General features: G+C 42.8%; 1 protein-coding gene across 1 annotated transcript in view; it reads left to right on the plus strand.

The window, feature by feature from the left end:
- MYO1E (myosin IE) overlaps window positions 1-14,845 on the plus strand; it is a 203,884-nt gene that overhangs the window by 82,559 nt on the left and 106,480 nt on the right. The window contains exons 2-3 of the mRNA XM_007165955.3: window positions 3,925-4,068; window positions 12,701-12,790. Coding sequence (XP_007166017.1) covers window positions 3,925-4,068; window positions 12,701-12,790 — 234 coding nt within the window. The remainder of the gene's footprint in view (window positions 1-3,924; window positions 4,069-12,700; window positions 12,791-14,845) is intronic.

Raw genomic sequence — 14,845 nt, forward strand, 5'->3', positions numbered from 1 at the left:
TTTGGTGCCAGGGACCGGTTTCCGTGGAAGACAGTTTTTCCACGGGGGGAGGGGGATGGGGGGATGGGGGAGGGGAGGGGGATGTTGGGGAGGGGGGATGGTGGAGGGGATGTTGGGGAGGGGGGATGGTTCAGGCGGTAATGCAAGCATGGGGAGCGGCAGATGAAGCTTCGCTCGCTCACCTGCTGCTCACCTCCTGCTATGCGACCCCGTACTGGTCCGCTGCCCCCCGGGGGTTGGGGACCCTGGTCTAGGGTTATAAGGTGATAACCGTTTCCCACTGTTTCCCCCACTTACTCTCTATCAGTGGCTGTGTTCCAAGGAAGGCTTCTGGGAAAGTCACACTGTGATCAAACACTGTGGTCCCCTATAGAAAAACAGAAAACAGTTGTTCTTTTTCACTGTGGGGAACTTTGAAGCTTCCCTGGGCTGGGATGAGAGCCTATGCATCCTTGTTTCATTTCCAGCTTCCCGGATCTGGTTCTCACCCTCCGCTAGAACTGCCCAGCCCAGCCCTGTACCAGCTTTCATCTACCTATGGGTGGGTTCTATGGATTGCTAAGGACAGGTCAGCCTTCCCCTAAAGGCTCTAAGGTGCTCCCAGGATCCCTAGTTATTTTCCCTCCTTCCCTTTACCGCATCTGAATTTTGGTGGGCAGGGCAGGGGGGATGGAGAAGGGGGAGGAGAAAAGCATAGTAAGGGTGGGGGTCAATAAAGACAGAAGCTACAATTAGAAGACTTTGGGCGATTTACTTTTTTTTTTTTTTTTTTTTTTTTAAGTCAGCAACATAGAGATGATGCATAGTATGGGAGATGATTGTGAAGATTGAATGAGTTCACATATACAACTATAATAGCCTGGGAGGAAGTGGGGAAGAGAGAGAGATTTGTGACCAAATTGGTTATAGGAAATATGTCAGATGAAAAATAGCTCCAGTGTTTTAGTCTTTGATGCTAAGAGAAGGTGGCCATTAACAAAGATTGTATAGTCTTCCCTTTGTATCCACAGGGGATTGGTTCCAGGACCGCTGTGGATACCAAAATCCCTGGATGCTCAAGTCCCTTATATAAAATGGCATCGTACAGTCGGCCCTTCTTATCTGTGATCTACGGTTGGGAATCCGCGGATGCAGAACCCGTGGATACGGAGGACCCTCCAACTGTTTGTCTTTTTAGTGATGAATTCAGTTATGTCTTTTTAGTGATGAATTTGGTTAAATGGCATTCTGTTGCCATTTAAACGTAACGTGTGGAAATATCCAGTAAGCCACTATGGAGAAAGTGTGAAGAACCCGTGATGTTTGAATGAGTTCATAATCATAGAGACTTTGGTTCGCATCTTGCCTTTGCTACTTACTGCTTGGGGCGTCTGTTTCCTTGCATGTAGCATGGGAATGTTAACCCCTCTCTCACAGGGTTGTTTGGAAGAGCAAAAAAGCAATTGCCTCAAATCAAATGGGTCATTGCCTTGCTTATAGTACCTGTCAGGTATCCTATTGGTTCCTTACCCTCTTGTAGATAGAAGTCTGGGGACTTTTTTGTGTGGAGGGATATTTGAGACAGTGAGAATCAATGAACTCCACAAGGAGCCCTGTTGCACTGGGAAGTAACTGCTGTTAGGAAGAAGACACTACCTTTGAGATGGGACAGACAGTAATGTATCACACTGCAGTGAGAGAGAGAGAAAAGACAGTTGGATTGGGCACCAAGATGGACTTGGGTTACCTTGAGAAGGCACTTCTGTGGATCAGTACAAACACATACACCATGACACAGAGCCCCTCCATTTCTTGTCCTTTGCGCGTGTTAAGTAACAGCTTATTAGTAGCCCTTCTGTTTTGTTCAACTGCTTACATTTTTAAAGAGAAAATAATATTTTTGCCCTCTTTTAAGTAGGTAGATATATATTGGGGTTAAAAAGAAACAAACGCACACACCTACTGGCTAGCTACTCCAGGACCCTAGTTTTCTATGCAGAGTAATTTTTGCGGGTGCCCAGAAAGAATATTCAAGCTGGGAAAGCAGGGAGGGTGGAGGAGGGGAGGAGTTTCCAGGAATCTTTATCTGGTTGGAAATAGATGGTGGACCTGCCGTTGAGATCCAGTGAGTCATGCCGTGGCCAGTGCTTTCTGCTCTGCCGCAAGAATAAGGAGGAGTGGTGAGGTTTGAGGTAATATTGGAACTGATTGAGGAAGTGATGCTGCATGTGCTTCTGAGAAAGTCCAATTTATCATATAAACAGTTTCCCTCTGTAAGGCAGCCTGGGTGGCAAGCTTTCCAGAAAGGGCGGCTCCTTTCTGGAGCTTGAACCCATGGCACTATGCTTTTCCTATGGCCCCTTCCTTGGCTGGTTTTTTAATAATTGCTTTCCCAGAGCTTCTTAGATTTTGCCATTTCAAAGGGCACATGTCTCCTGCAGGGAAAGCATTAAACATTTTTTTTAAAGTGAAATTTAAAATGTTATTTATCTTGTTTCCTTCCACCTTCCCCTTCTCTCGAAGAGCCTATTGCCTTTTCTCATCCTAGTTTTGACGTTTGAGCAGGTGGCCTTTCTAGATACCCTCATTCAGACATTTTTTCTCCTTTATCCAAACTCCTCTCAAAAGTTAACTCCTGAGGAGGGAGAGGAGCCAGTCTTGCTTGGTTCAGTGCCCACCACGCTTGTCCAGCGTGTGACATGGCCAGTAGGATGCACGGAGAGCTTGAAGGGAAGGGAGAGTTTCTAATATCTTGCCATGTATTATTTGTCATTATTTCATATGTATTGGCTTTTTTTTTTTTTTTTTTTTTTTTGCCCCGTGAGTGTAAATTATAATGAATATCCTTCCTTGTCTAGTCTTGTCTGGCAAATTCAAAATATTTTAGGTCCACTTCACATGACACCTTCTCCAGGAAGTGATTTCTGTCTCTCCTGGGGCAAAGGAGTCTCCACCCACTGCTGGAACACCCATTTTACATGTGTGTTTACATGTTGGCTGTTGCTGACGCACAAATTATGAATCATTTGGTGGCTATCTCTCATGTCCTTCAGGAGACCATGAGCTCCCCAAATGCAGCCACAGTGGCGCTCCCATCTGCCCTTAGCTCCAGGACTTGGCACGTAGTCCAACACATGGGGGATCCCACTGCAGAAATGCCAAGTGATAGGAAGCCCTGCGGGCCACAGGGTGCTCAGAGGCCATCCCTGGTGTTAGGTTGTAAATCCAGTAAGCAGACAAGGGCTCTACCTATCCAAGGAAGCTGTGAGATCAGACGAGGTCCTTCCGTCCGTAGCATGTTCTGTGATCGTGTTTAGGCTGTCCTGTCCATTTCCTTGTTAATATAGCAGTGATCGGTCATCAAAATGTAGCCTATCTTTTGAATGTGGAAGGCCAGTATTACATCGACAGTGGTAAGTTCATGGATGGAAAGCAATTCAGATGGCTTGAGAAATGATGACAATGTGACTTAGCCATTGTGGGATACATATTCTTTCCACTTCTGAGTTCTGTCATATAATTTGCAAAACAAGTCTAGAAAGTTTCTGTTTCATTGCTTATTTTACTGGTCAGTTCTACAAAACAGTAAGGTTGAAGGAATTATCCAAGCCCATTGATCATTTACTGTGCTGTGCTCTGGATACCGCTTGGTGCTTTACATGTTGTTTTATTTAATCCTTACAGCAACTCTATGAACTGGGTCTTATTTCTCCCATTTTTACAAAGAGAGAAAAGCCTAAGTGACACAAAAGCTTAGCTCACTTTTCGCCACTTCACTTAGGTGGCAAAGCTGAAATCTAAATCCAGATCTATTGATAGCAAGATCTTTGTTTGCTTTGCTCATTCTCATTTGATATAAGGAATATTTGGGAACTCAGTGACATTTTTTTTTTTCCTCCAGGAGAAAATAAACCATCCTCATAATTGTGTGTTTTCTGTTTGCAGGGAAGCAAAGGTGCCTACCGGTACCACTGGCAGAGCCACAATGTCAAGCACAGTGGCGTGGATGACATGGTCCTGCTCTCCAAGATCACAGAGAATGCCATCGTGGAGAATCTAAAGAAGAGATACATGGACGACTACATTTTTGTATCCTTTATTGGTTTCTTTGGACATTTCTAAGTGAGATGACATGTCCATCCTAGTATAAGAGATCCATCTGAAATTCTGAACTGACACTATACGCTCAAGTCATTTTCACCATTTCAGAATGTGGTTTTGTACTTTTTGTCCCTTGCTTCAGGCTGTAGGAAGGGCAGAGATGGTGCCAAAGTTTTCCCCTGGCATTTCACAAAAGCAAGATGGAGCCAGGGACTTCCCTGGCGGTTAAGACTCCGTGCCTCCACTGCAGGGGGCACGGGTTCCATCCCCGGTCAGGGAACTAAGATCCCGCATGCCGTGCCGCGTGGCCAAAAAAAAAAAAAAAAGGATGCAGCCAGTATTCCTCTATTTCAATCAATGGCACTGTACCTTTGACGTGCTCCAGCCACGCACGTGGTGTCTAAAACCTGTGCTCTTCCTAGAGAACATCCTGGTCTGCAGAATTCTGTCGATAGCGCTCCCTAATTGCAAAGCAGAGACAGTTAAGTCCAGACTTAAAAGGTTTAAAAAAGATTGCCTCACGCAAAAAATATGCCATTTTGCCAGTTTTTCTGCATTCTTATGTTTACGAAAAGAAACATGAGAGAGAAGTGAAGATCAACTGTTGAAAATGTCTGATGTTCTTGAGTTCTTTATGTTTCAATTTTAGCTTGCCAGATACCATTTGTGTTTTTTTTAAACTTTGGGTTTATTTATTTATTTATTTATTTATTTATGTATATATATATGTATGTATGTATGTATGTATTTATTTATGGCTGTGTTGGGTCTTTGTTTCCGTGCGAGGGCTTTCTCTAGTTGCGGCGAGTGGGGGCCACTCCTCATCGCGGTGCGTGGGCCTCTCATTATCGCTGCCTCTCTTGTTGCGGAGCACAGGCTCCAGATGCGCAGGCTCAGTAGTTGTGGCTCACGGGCCTAGTTGCTCTGCGGCATGTGGGATCCTCCCAGACCAGGGCTCGAACCCGTGTCCCCTGCATTGGCAGGCAGACTCCCAACCACTGCACCACCAGGGAAGCCCCAGATACCATTTTTTTGGTAGGACTTTAAAAACTTCAGAATCTAAATTTGATTCAAATGTGTTTTGACTTCATTATAAACAGAGAACTGTGATAGTTGCTTAAGTTCCTACAGGATTCAGGAGTTCTGTTTGGTACAACTATGTAAAGTTCTTTTAATAGAATTATTGTGGAGTTGGTCAGAGATAAGCAGGGGTCTGTGAAAATCTATATAGTAGTACCAGAAAGTTTAACCGTGATGCTCTTGGTGGCTTCTGAAGGTATGATGTTCTGGATGATCATTAAAAGCGGAGTCTTTGCAACTATCGTAACATACATTTTAGATTTTAACCCCCAAACCTTGGGAAGGTAAAGTTTTCACATTCGTAGCTTCTGTTTATTATTTACACCGCTCCTTTGACTCTTAGGTAAAAGCACCCATACCAATGCAGCAGTACTTTTGCAGGGACTGCCTATTCCATCATTGGTGAGGAGGGAGTTCAACTCACCAGGTGTTAATACTAATAGACATTATTCCAAGGCACTTGGACAGTTCTAACCAATACTGTGCTGTTTCTTGTTTACCACAGGAAATTTTTCCAAATATCTGGGTAGTTAAATCCCTAAACCTCTGCTTTTAAGCATTAATAGATATATTTGGATTCATTAGCCACATTATAATAGCATCTTGATCATGTGTGGAAGCCCACTGGCTAAAGACAAAACCCCACCCACCACAGGATTTTATTGGAACGTAGCCATGCTTTTTGGTTTACTTATTGTCTGTGGCTGCTTTTATGCTACCATGGCAGAGTTGAGTATTTGCAACAGACCCTATGATGCACAAAGCCTAAACTATTCTCTGATCCTTTACAGAAAGCATTTGTTGACTCCTACATACCTGCACAGAGCTTCCTTTAATTGTATGGAAGCAGTTTTATTCAGTTGTAAGTTTTCATTTTATTTGGTCAAAAAGTTGAAATATGCTCACTTTATCTGGGCTTATCATCATTAAAAGATTTTAATCACTTTTATGTGCAAGACCTATGGCACATGGAAACTGGCCGATGACGGATCAAGAAAGAGTTGGGATGTGTCTGGACAGCCTGGCTTCAAGCTTTAATCCGCATGAGCTTGGTGACCTTACACAAGTTTTGTGATCTGTGTTCCTTGATTTCCTCACCTGTAAAATGGGAGTGATGATAAAACCTCCCACATGAGGCTGTTGTAGGGTAAAATGAAATAATGAATGCAGTGAGTACAAAGTAAGCATTAGTTATTATTATCGTACACTAAGGCAAGTGTATAAGTTCCTCCCATATTTCTGAATTATGTTCCAAAAATTCAATGATAAAGTTGCTTATTGGACATTCAAATGTATTTTACCATAGAAGCTTTTATTTATTTTATTTAAAATAATTTTTTAATTAATTTATTTTATTTTATTTATTTTATTTTTGGCTGCGTTGGGTCCTCGTTGCTGCACGCGGGCTTTTCGCTAGTTGCCGCGAGTGGGGGCTACTCTTTGTTGTGGTGCGCGGGCTTCTCATTGCTGTGGCTTCTCTTGTTGCGGAGCATGGGCTCTAGGCACACAGGCTCAGTAGTTGTGGCTCGAGAGCTCTAGAGCACAGGCTCATTAGTTGTGGTGAACGGGCTTAGTTGCTCCACGGCATGTGGGAATTTCCCAGACCAGGGCTCGAACCCGTGTCCCCTGCATTGGCAGGCGGATTCTTAGCCACTGCGCCACCAGGGAAGCCCCATAGAAGCTTTTAAATGGAGGATTGGTTTATTGACAAGCCCATAAAAGACTAATTTCCAATGGATGTAGTTGAACTCATTATTCATTGGAATGTTCTTAGAACGTGGGCTCAGCTTATTACATTATTTACATAGGCATGGTTTGTTTTTTAAAAATATTTATTTATTTATTTTTGGCTGCGTTGGGTCTCCGTTGCTGCGCGGGCTTCTCTAGTTGCCGTGAGCGGGGTCTACTCTTCGTTGTGGAGTGTGGGCTTCTCATTGTGGTGGCTTCTCTTGTTGCGGAGCACGGGCTCTAGGTGCACGGGCTTCAGTAGTTGTGGCACACGCCTCAGTAGTTGTGGCGCGCAGGCTCAGTAGTTGTGACGCACGGGCTTAGTTGCTCCACAGCATGTGGGATCTTCCCGGACCAGGGCTTGAACACGTGTACCCTGCGTTGGCAGGCAGATTCTTAACCACTGCACCACTAGGGAAGCCCTATAGGCATGGTTTTTGATCAGCTGGGTAAGAAAAGAAAAAAATGTCAGTGGTTATCAGTAGCCAGTCCATCATCAACCTAGACAGACTCACTTTTCGCCCTACAGATCGTTTACCCCTAAAACACTAGAAACTCCTAAGAACAGGGACTATGTCTTCTATACCTTTTAAAAAGCAAAGTTTAAAAACCACTTTAAAACAATATGTGTTCATTTAACACGATTTACAAAATGCAGTTAACTGGAAAGGAGAACATTAAAATCCCCTGCTATCCCACCATATAAGGTTTTTTCCTATAAACCTGTTGTATATTTTTCAATTTAATCACATATAAACATATCTATACATACATGTGCTTTCTTATTAATTTTAGCCAAAAAATGGCATCATCCTGCATTGTTTATTTCTTAGTTTCCTGCATAATTCTTGGCATGGTGCATTATATTAGATGTTCATTGAAAATTTGTTGACTATGAAGACTCGCTTTTTACATTCATACAGCAGAATTTTAAAGTGACTCACACAGAGGGGGCTGATTCCCAGCCTTTGAATTAATGTCTTTGAATCAATGACTGACTAATCGTGTGTTCTTCCAAGGAAGTGAGTTAGTTGACCACTAATACACTTCGTGTTGTAGAAACCTCTGCCCACTCAGTATATGAGAAACTCGGCATCAGCGTGCTTTCCGGCAATAGCACAGAGCAGCTTTCAGCTTTGAGGAAGCTTGATGGCTCTGTTGGATGTTTATGAAATAATACCAAGGGTCTAACTGTGAATCTTTTCCTCTGATAAGTGATAAAAGCCTCCTTTATAAGTTCAATGCCAAGGGAATATTATTATGATAGAGCAGCATTATTTTGAATGAGTTTTTCCCCCCTCTCTCCTAAGCTTAATAGTTAAGACAAGAAGAGATTCGCCTTTAGGTTAAGTTATAAAATGGCTCATTTTACCTATTCTACATCTAATAGCAGCACATTGTTTCGTACTGAAGGTCAGCATTTGGAACAATCAATTGTTAATGCATTCAGGCTGACTGCACATTTCTTTGTTCCACATTAGAAAAAAAAATCTACTTGGAAAATGCGAACATTGTTAACCAACAAAAACCCATTTTTTTCAGCTATTTATCCTAAGACCAGGAAGGTTTCATTTACTATCTATTTTTCCTGAGTGTTTCCACACTTCTTACAATTACGTTCTAAAATATAGGAGGGAAACCTTGCAGTATTTTCTCTCTGCTTGGTGAGATATCATTTATAGCCACTTGGCTGACAAAAATAGTTCCTGTACAAAGCACTCCATGCTCATTTGGTCCAACTTTCTCCAAACTTGTTTTTCCTCAAAGACCACATGCTCAAGTGTGCTTGGCATTTTCAGCCCTTGAATTAGGAGTTGAGACACTTGTGCCAGACCAACCGGAGCTCAGGGCAGCGCCATTGATTTGAATGAGGTTTGACCCTTGGCTGTCAGTTCATGTTGGGGGGCAACCACTGCATTGAGATGAACGTGGGTCTGGTGTCTGGAGCCAGGGGCTCAAGTTCCAGCTCCGTTGTCTCCACATATGTGACTTCACGCAAATCACCTCACCTCCCTGCCCCACCTCAGTGATGAGTCCAGGCAGGTCGACTAGATCAGTGTGGGCAGTTTGGGGAAATTCACTGGCTATTTAAATGTTTTTTTTTTTTTTTAAAAACATTAAACTCTTAACCTTGCCTTATAAGACCATTAAAAACAAATTTACAGAAGCTGCACTACCATCACATTTCATAAAAGAAAGAATATTTTAACACCCAACAAGTAGAAAGGAAATAGTGTAAGAATAAAGGATGGTCCTTTATACTGAATACATTGGGCTTTATAAAAAATTCAGGGCACTGTTTCTCTTTTTGTCATTCTTGCTGCAGATCGATGAAAGTACAAGGATCCACAGAGTAGTATTTGGGAAACAATCAATTAAAGATCTATTGGCTGCCTTCTGTCTTGCATATGCTGTTAAATAAGATGGCATTTATCTTATTTCCGGTTGTTTTTTTTTTTTTTAAATCATAACCTTGTGTATCTCCGTACAATTTGAAAATTAACCTTGGGCCACACCTTTCCAGCCAAAGGTTGTGTGGGTAGAGACGATGATGGAACAGCGTTTTCCAAAGGCACACCCGAATTATGCAGCAGGGAGTGGGAGTGAGTATTGGAGTTAACTGGAGAAGTGGCCCAACCCAGTAGATGACCTATGCTGTCAGGGAAGTAGCTGAGGTCTCTGCAGAACCAAGCAGGTGGGAAAAACATATTTGTTTCCTTTAAATTCCAAATCAAATTCTCTTGTCTCCATTCTGATTTAAGTAAATTTGTAGCTAGATAGGAGCTACGTTATTCATTTCAAACCAAACTTTTATTTTTCAGGAGTCCTCCCAAATAATACCTCCCGCGAGAGCCCCACTGGGATCCCTCTTCCAATCTGAGTCATGGATTCAGGATTGGCCTAGAGTACTCCAAAAGAGATTTTTTTCTTTGAATGTCTCCTTGCCAGAGTTTATGTAGACTACTTAGTGAAAATCAAGACTTTACAAGATGTCTTTTCACATAGCAGACTATTAACAGTGAAAAAAAATGTTGGTTCCTGACCTTCCCAGGTGGCACAGTGGTTAAGAATCGCCTGCCATTGCAGGGTACGTGGGTTCGAGCCCTGGTCCAGGAAGATCCCACATGCCACAGAGGAACTAAGCCCGTGCGCCACAACTACTGAGCCTGCGCTCTAGAGCCCGCAAGCCACAACTACTGAAGCCTGTGCACCTAGAGCCCATGCTCCACAGCAAGAGAAGCCCCCGCTCGCCGCAACTAGAGAAAACCCACGTGCAGCAATGAAGACCCAACACAGCCAAAAATAAATAAATAATTTTTTTAAAATGTTGGTTCCTATAGGAGCTCTTATGCAACCCAATCTAGATTTATTTATTGGGGAACAAAGTTAGGTTGGTGATTCCTTTGGCTTGGGTCCTCTGGCAGCTCTTTATTCTCTGAGTGCAGTGATTGGTTTATCTAGGACAGGTGACATTCACAGCAGTCCCTTTACAACTAAGGAAGGAGCACCATCCTCCATGGAAAGATCCTATTCGGGGATGGATGTCGGCATAGACATCTACTTCTGAAAGGAATATGGTCGTAGCAGTGCTGTACTTCTTGAATGTTGAAGATTTCGACATTGCTTCAACATTGCATTGAAGATTTATGCCTCAGTTTCCTCCTAGTAAAATAGGATTAAAATAGTAACAGGATTGTCATTAGGAGCTTAGATTAGTGCCATGTATACACGTATGTGTTCGATCAGTATTTTTATCATCAACACTTACTGAGTCTTGGCTGTAACACTATGGACACTTCTGACCTGCTTAATAATTCTAACAATAAATTTATCTGTTCTAAAGTTTACCTCAAAAAAAGTAGGCCACTAACATGTGGTTGGCCTCATCTGACTTTGGCACTTGGAACTACGTTTGCTCTTGGCCCCTCTTCTGTGACTCTGTAGTGATTTTCAGTTATGATTCACTGTCTCATCTGCATTTTCTCTTAGTGCCATGGCCTGACCCCAGAGCAGTGCTGGGTGTATCTGGATGTGCAGTGAAAATGGACCCCATCTTGTCTACTGCTGTTTCATGTTCAGCCCTTTCAATTCTGAAGATCTTTCTGTTCAGTGAAAAAGCAAGCAAAAGTGCAACCCAGTCATTCCCCATTCTCACCTTCATGTATAAATATTAATTTTTAAATATTATATGATCCATTCCACACTTGGCTCATTTGTGTTCAATAATAATACCAGCACTGCATCTCAGAGATGTTAATGTGACAGAATGAGCATCCTGAAGTATATGAATTAAGGACGTTGCCTCTACTACATATCAAACATTGTGCTGAGCATCTTATACTGTTTAATTCTCATAACAAGCCTATCAAGTAGGTCCTATTTACCCCATCATCCAATAACCACCGCTTAGAGATGTGACTCAAGGTCAGAGTAGACTAGAACTGGGTGTGGGGAGCTAGGCAGTCTGACCAGATTCCCTGTGCTGCTCTATTTGTCACTCAAGGTCCTAATATATGAATATATAAATGTACCCTTGGAGGAGGAAATCTCATAGCTTTACATTCTTTCTTTTTTTTTTAATTTATTTATTTTTGGCTGCGTTGGGGCTTCGTTGCTGCGCGTGGGTTTTCTCTAGTTGCGGTGAGCGGGGGCCACCCTTCGTTGCAGTGCACGTGCTTCTCATTGCGGTGGCTTCTCTTGTTGCGGAGCATGCGCTCTAGGCAGGGAGTTTTATCTATTCTGTCCATTTTGTTCACTGCTCTATCTCTGCATCTGTAACAATACCTGGCGTGTTGTAGACATCCAGTTCAAACTAGTTGATTGTTGAATGATAAATGGAAATATTTTGTATGTTATAATAACACTTCATTTTGGGGGCATATGTAACACATTGTCTTCTGCGGGGCCTTCTGGGATTTCCCACACAGAAATAAAACCTCCTTCCCTAAACCTGATCTATGTGGGTTTGTAATTGTCTGCTCTGAATACCACTTATGGAAACAACTCGGTTCTCCAGAGCTTCTAAAGAGCAGGACTGGGGCTTCCCTGGTGGCGCAGTGGTTAAGAATCCGCCTGCCAATGCGGGGGACATGGGTTCGAGCCCTGGTCTGGGAAGATCCCACATGCCCCGGAGCAATGAAGCCCGTGCGCCACAACTACTGAGCCTGCGCTCTAGAGCCCGCGAGCCACAGCTACTGAGCCCACGTGCCACAACTACTGAAGCCCGCGTGCCTAGAGCCCATGCTCCACAACAAGAGAAGCCACCGCAATGAGAAGCCCATGCAGCGCAACGAAGAGTAGCCCCCAGTCGCCACAACTAGAGAAAGCCCACGGGCAGCAACGAAGACCCAACGCAGCCAAAAATAAATTAAAAAAAAAAAAAAAAGAGAGAGCAGGACTGTTCAGTTCATCTTATATCCCTCTACTTGTTAAACAGGTAAATGAATACGTTTTTAGTGTACCTAAGAAACATGAAATTTCCAAGGAAAAAATATTTGCTCTTTTTACTCCTCGGTCATTTGTTTTTTCCTAGCTGTGCATGTCACCAGTCTTGAAAGAATGTGCTTCAATTCACTTAAAATAACGATTTCTTTTAGTAACACTTTGGTAATTAAGTTCATTACTCTTCCTGAAGAACAAAACCTGAGCTAGTTGGTAATGGCTTTTGTCTTTATTTGTAATCTTTTAGATGACAAACGTGAGCTTTTCGTTGGGACAATCATGATGAATTCTTGATAACATCTGGTTGCTTAATTCAAAAAATGTGTAGCTATGAAGATTAATGATAGACCTTAACTGGATTTAAACTCAGACATATATAGGATCTGTATTAATCTCAGTCAACCCTTTCAAGCAGATGCCATATTTTGGGGAAAAGGAAATTGAAATGTACCAAGGAGCGGTAAGTTACATGCCACATAAATTACTGTAGTGTTTGGGGGCTTTTATGATGCATGGGCAATTGGAAGTTTGCAATACATTTGCATTTTCTTATTATGAATTATTTATTGGGGAAACGCAAGTAGGTGACGTTGTTTGATTTTTAATAATGTGCTGTTCTTTAGAGTACAGCTCAAAAAAGCATAGGAGTATTATTATTGGAACATTATATACAAAATTAGTTAAACAGGATGTAGGACTTACAGCTTCAGGCATCTTCCTCCTTCCACATATGTCACAAAATTCTAAGGACTAAAAAAAAACACTACTCGGTAAAAAAAACAAATAGGGCAACGGGAACTTTTCTCTGCAAATCACTTAAGCTGTGGCTATGAGTGGAACATGAAAAATGAATCTTTTATTAGTTCATTTATTAATGTGACCCTGATCTCTATTCAGACCCAGCTCCATAGCCATTTCAGTTGTGTGATAAAAATAGAATCCATAATCCTAATTAATATATTTCATCCCATGGCTCCATCACTTCCCCAGGCCTCCCCATCTCTGCATCTTTTTCCTTCCCTCTTTCCTTTACAGCAGAAGCACAAGAGCGTTCATTAATCCTGACCCCTGGAAAACAAACAAAAGGGAGCCCACACAAATTCATCAGTTGAAGTGGAAGGCAATTTAGTTCCCCCAACCAGGGATTGACCCCGTGCCCACTGCAGTGGAAGCTTGGAGTCTTAAGCACTGGACCACCAGAGAAGTCCCTCATCCTCTTTTCTTTTCCTGTTTCCCTGTTTTCAAAGAGGTATTAAAGAGCAAGAGCCCACCCCATTGTTGCCAGATGAATGGTGCTGGTAGCTGGAGCCGAAGGAGGCTGCCACGCGAAAGACCTTTGATAATGCTGCCTTTATGGGAGCCCAGCACAAGGGAAACACTGTCAGTAGAGGCTGGGCCCTGCCCTGGCGCCCTGATCAGCAGGGCCCCGGGGCAGCAGGCACGGAGCTGGCTTGGCGTCCTCAATGACAGCCAAAGCGGGGTGGGTGGAAGTGCTGTGTGTTCGTGTTGTTTCTTCCCATTTCTCTGAAAAGCATTGCTACATGAGTCCCTTTCAGACCATTCATCGTTTGAAGAGTTCTCTTTAAAGAAATGCCCTAGAATTTTCAAAAATATATTTATTTTTAACTGCTAATGGTAACAGAATGTTGTAAAATTGGTATTTACTTAGTGCCAGGTACTATGTTACACTTGCAACAATAATAAATCAGCCCTGTATGCTGGCTATGGATTACTCTTCATCCCCATTTCACAGGTGAGGAAACTGGAGCTCAGAGAGGTAAAGTACTTGAATATATTGAGTGTTGAAGCTGGGAGTTGAAGTCAGGTCTCAGTGACTTGCAGGGGTAAGGGAAGATCAGGTAGAGGAAATGCTTACCCTATAATTCTCATCAGTAGCTGAGAAGTACCATGAGTCCATAGATGGGAAACCAATTTGAAAACTAAAAAGTGACATGCAGAGGTCAAGTATAACTAGCTAAGTGACTTGGAAGCCTTATTGGGCAATGACTTGCCCACTCCTTTCCCTCCACTGCTCACAACTTTCTCTCCTCTCCGTTTCCTTCCATTTTCCAGCCTTTTTTTTTTTTTTTTTTTTTTTTCTGGCCACGCAGCACAGCATGAAGGATCTTAGTTCCCCCAACCAGGGATTGAACCCGTGCCCACTGCAGTGGAAGCTTGGAGTCTTAAGCACTGGACCACCAGAGAAGTCCCTCATCCTCTTTTCTTTTCCTGTTTCCCTGTTTTCAAAGAGGTATTAAAGATAATAATATGAGCAGTCTGGGCTGGAAGAAGACAATTTAAGACTCTATCCTGCAGTCCCATCTATGTATCCCTTCTCACTATGAGGTGAAGGCAGGAACGACATTATTTTTTGTCCCTGTATAGAATTATTCAGTCCATCAGTCCCAGGAATAAACTAGACCCTCACTGAGCAGTTTCCTTTCTGAGCCCCCCGCTCACATGTGGGGAGCCGTTGGCGCTGGAAACACCAGTGCTTACCATTTGTGCAGCCATC

The sequence above is a fragment of the Balaenoptera acutorostrata genome, chromosome 3, assembly GCF_949987535.1.
Source record: "Balaenoptera acutorostrata chromosome 3, mBalAcu1.1, whole genome shotgun sequence".
Taxonomy (NCBI): domain Eukaryota; kingdom Metazoa; phylum Chordata; class Mammalia; order Artiodactyla; family Balaenopteridae; genus Balaenoptera; species Balaenoptera acutorostrata.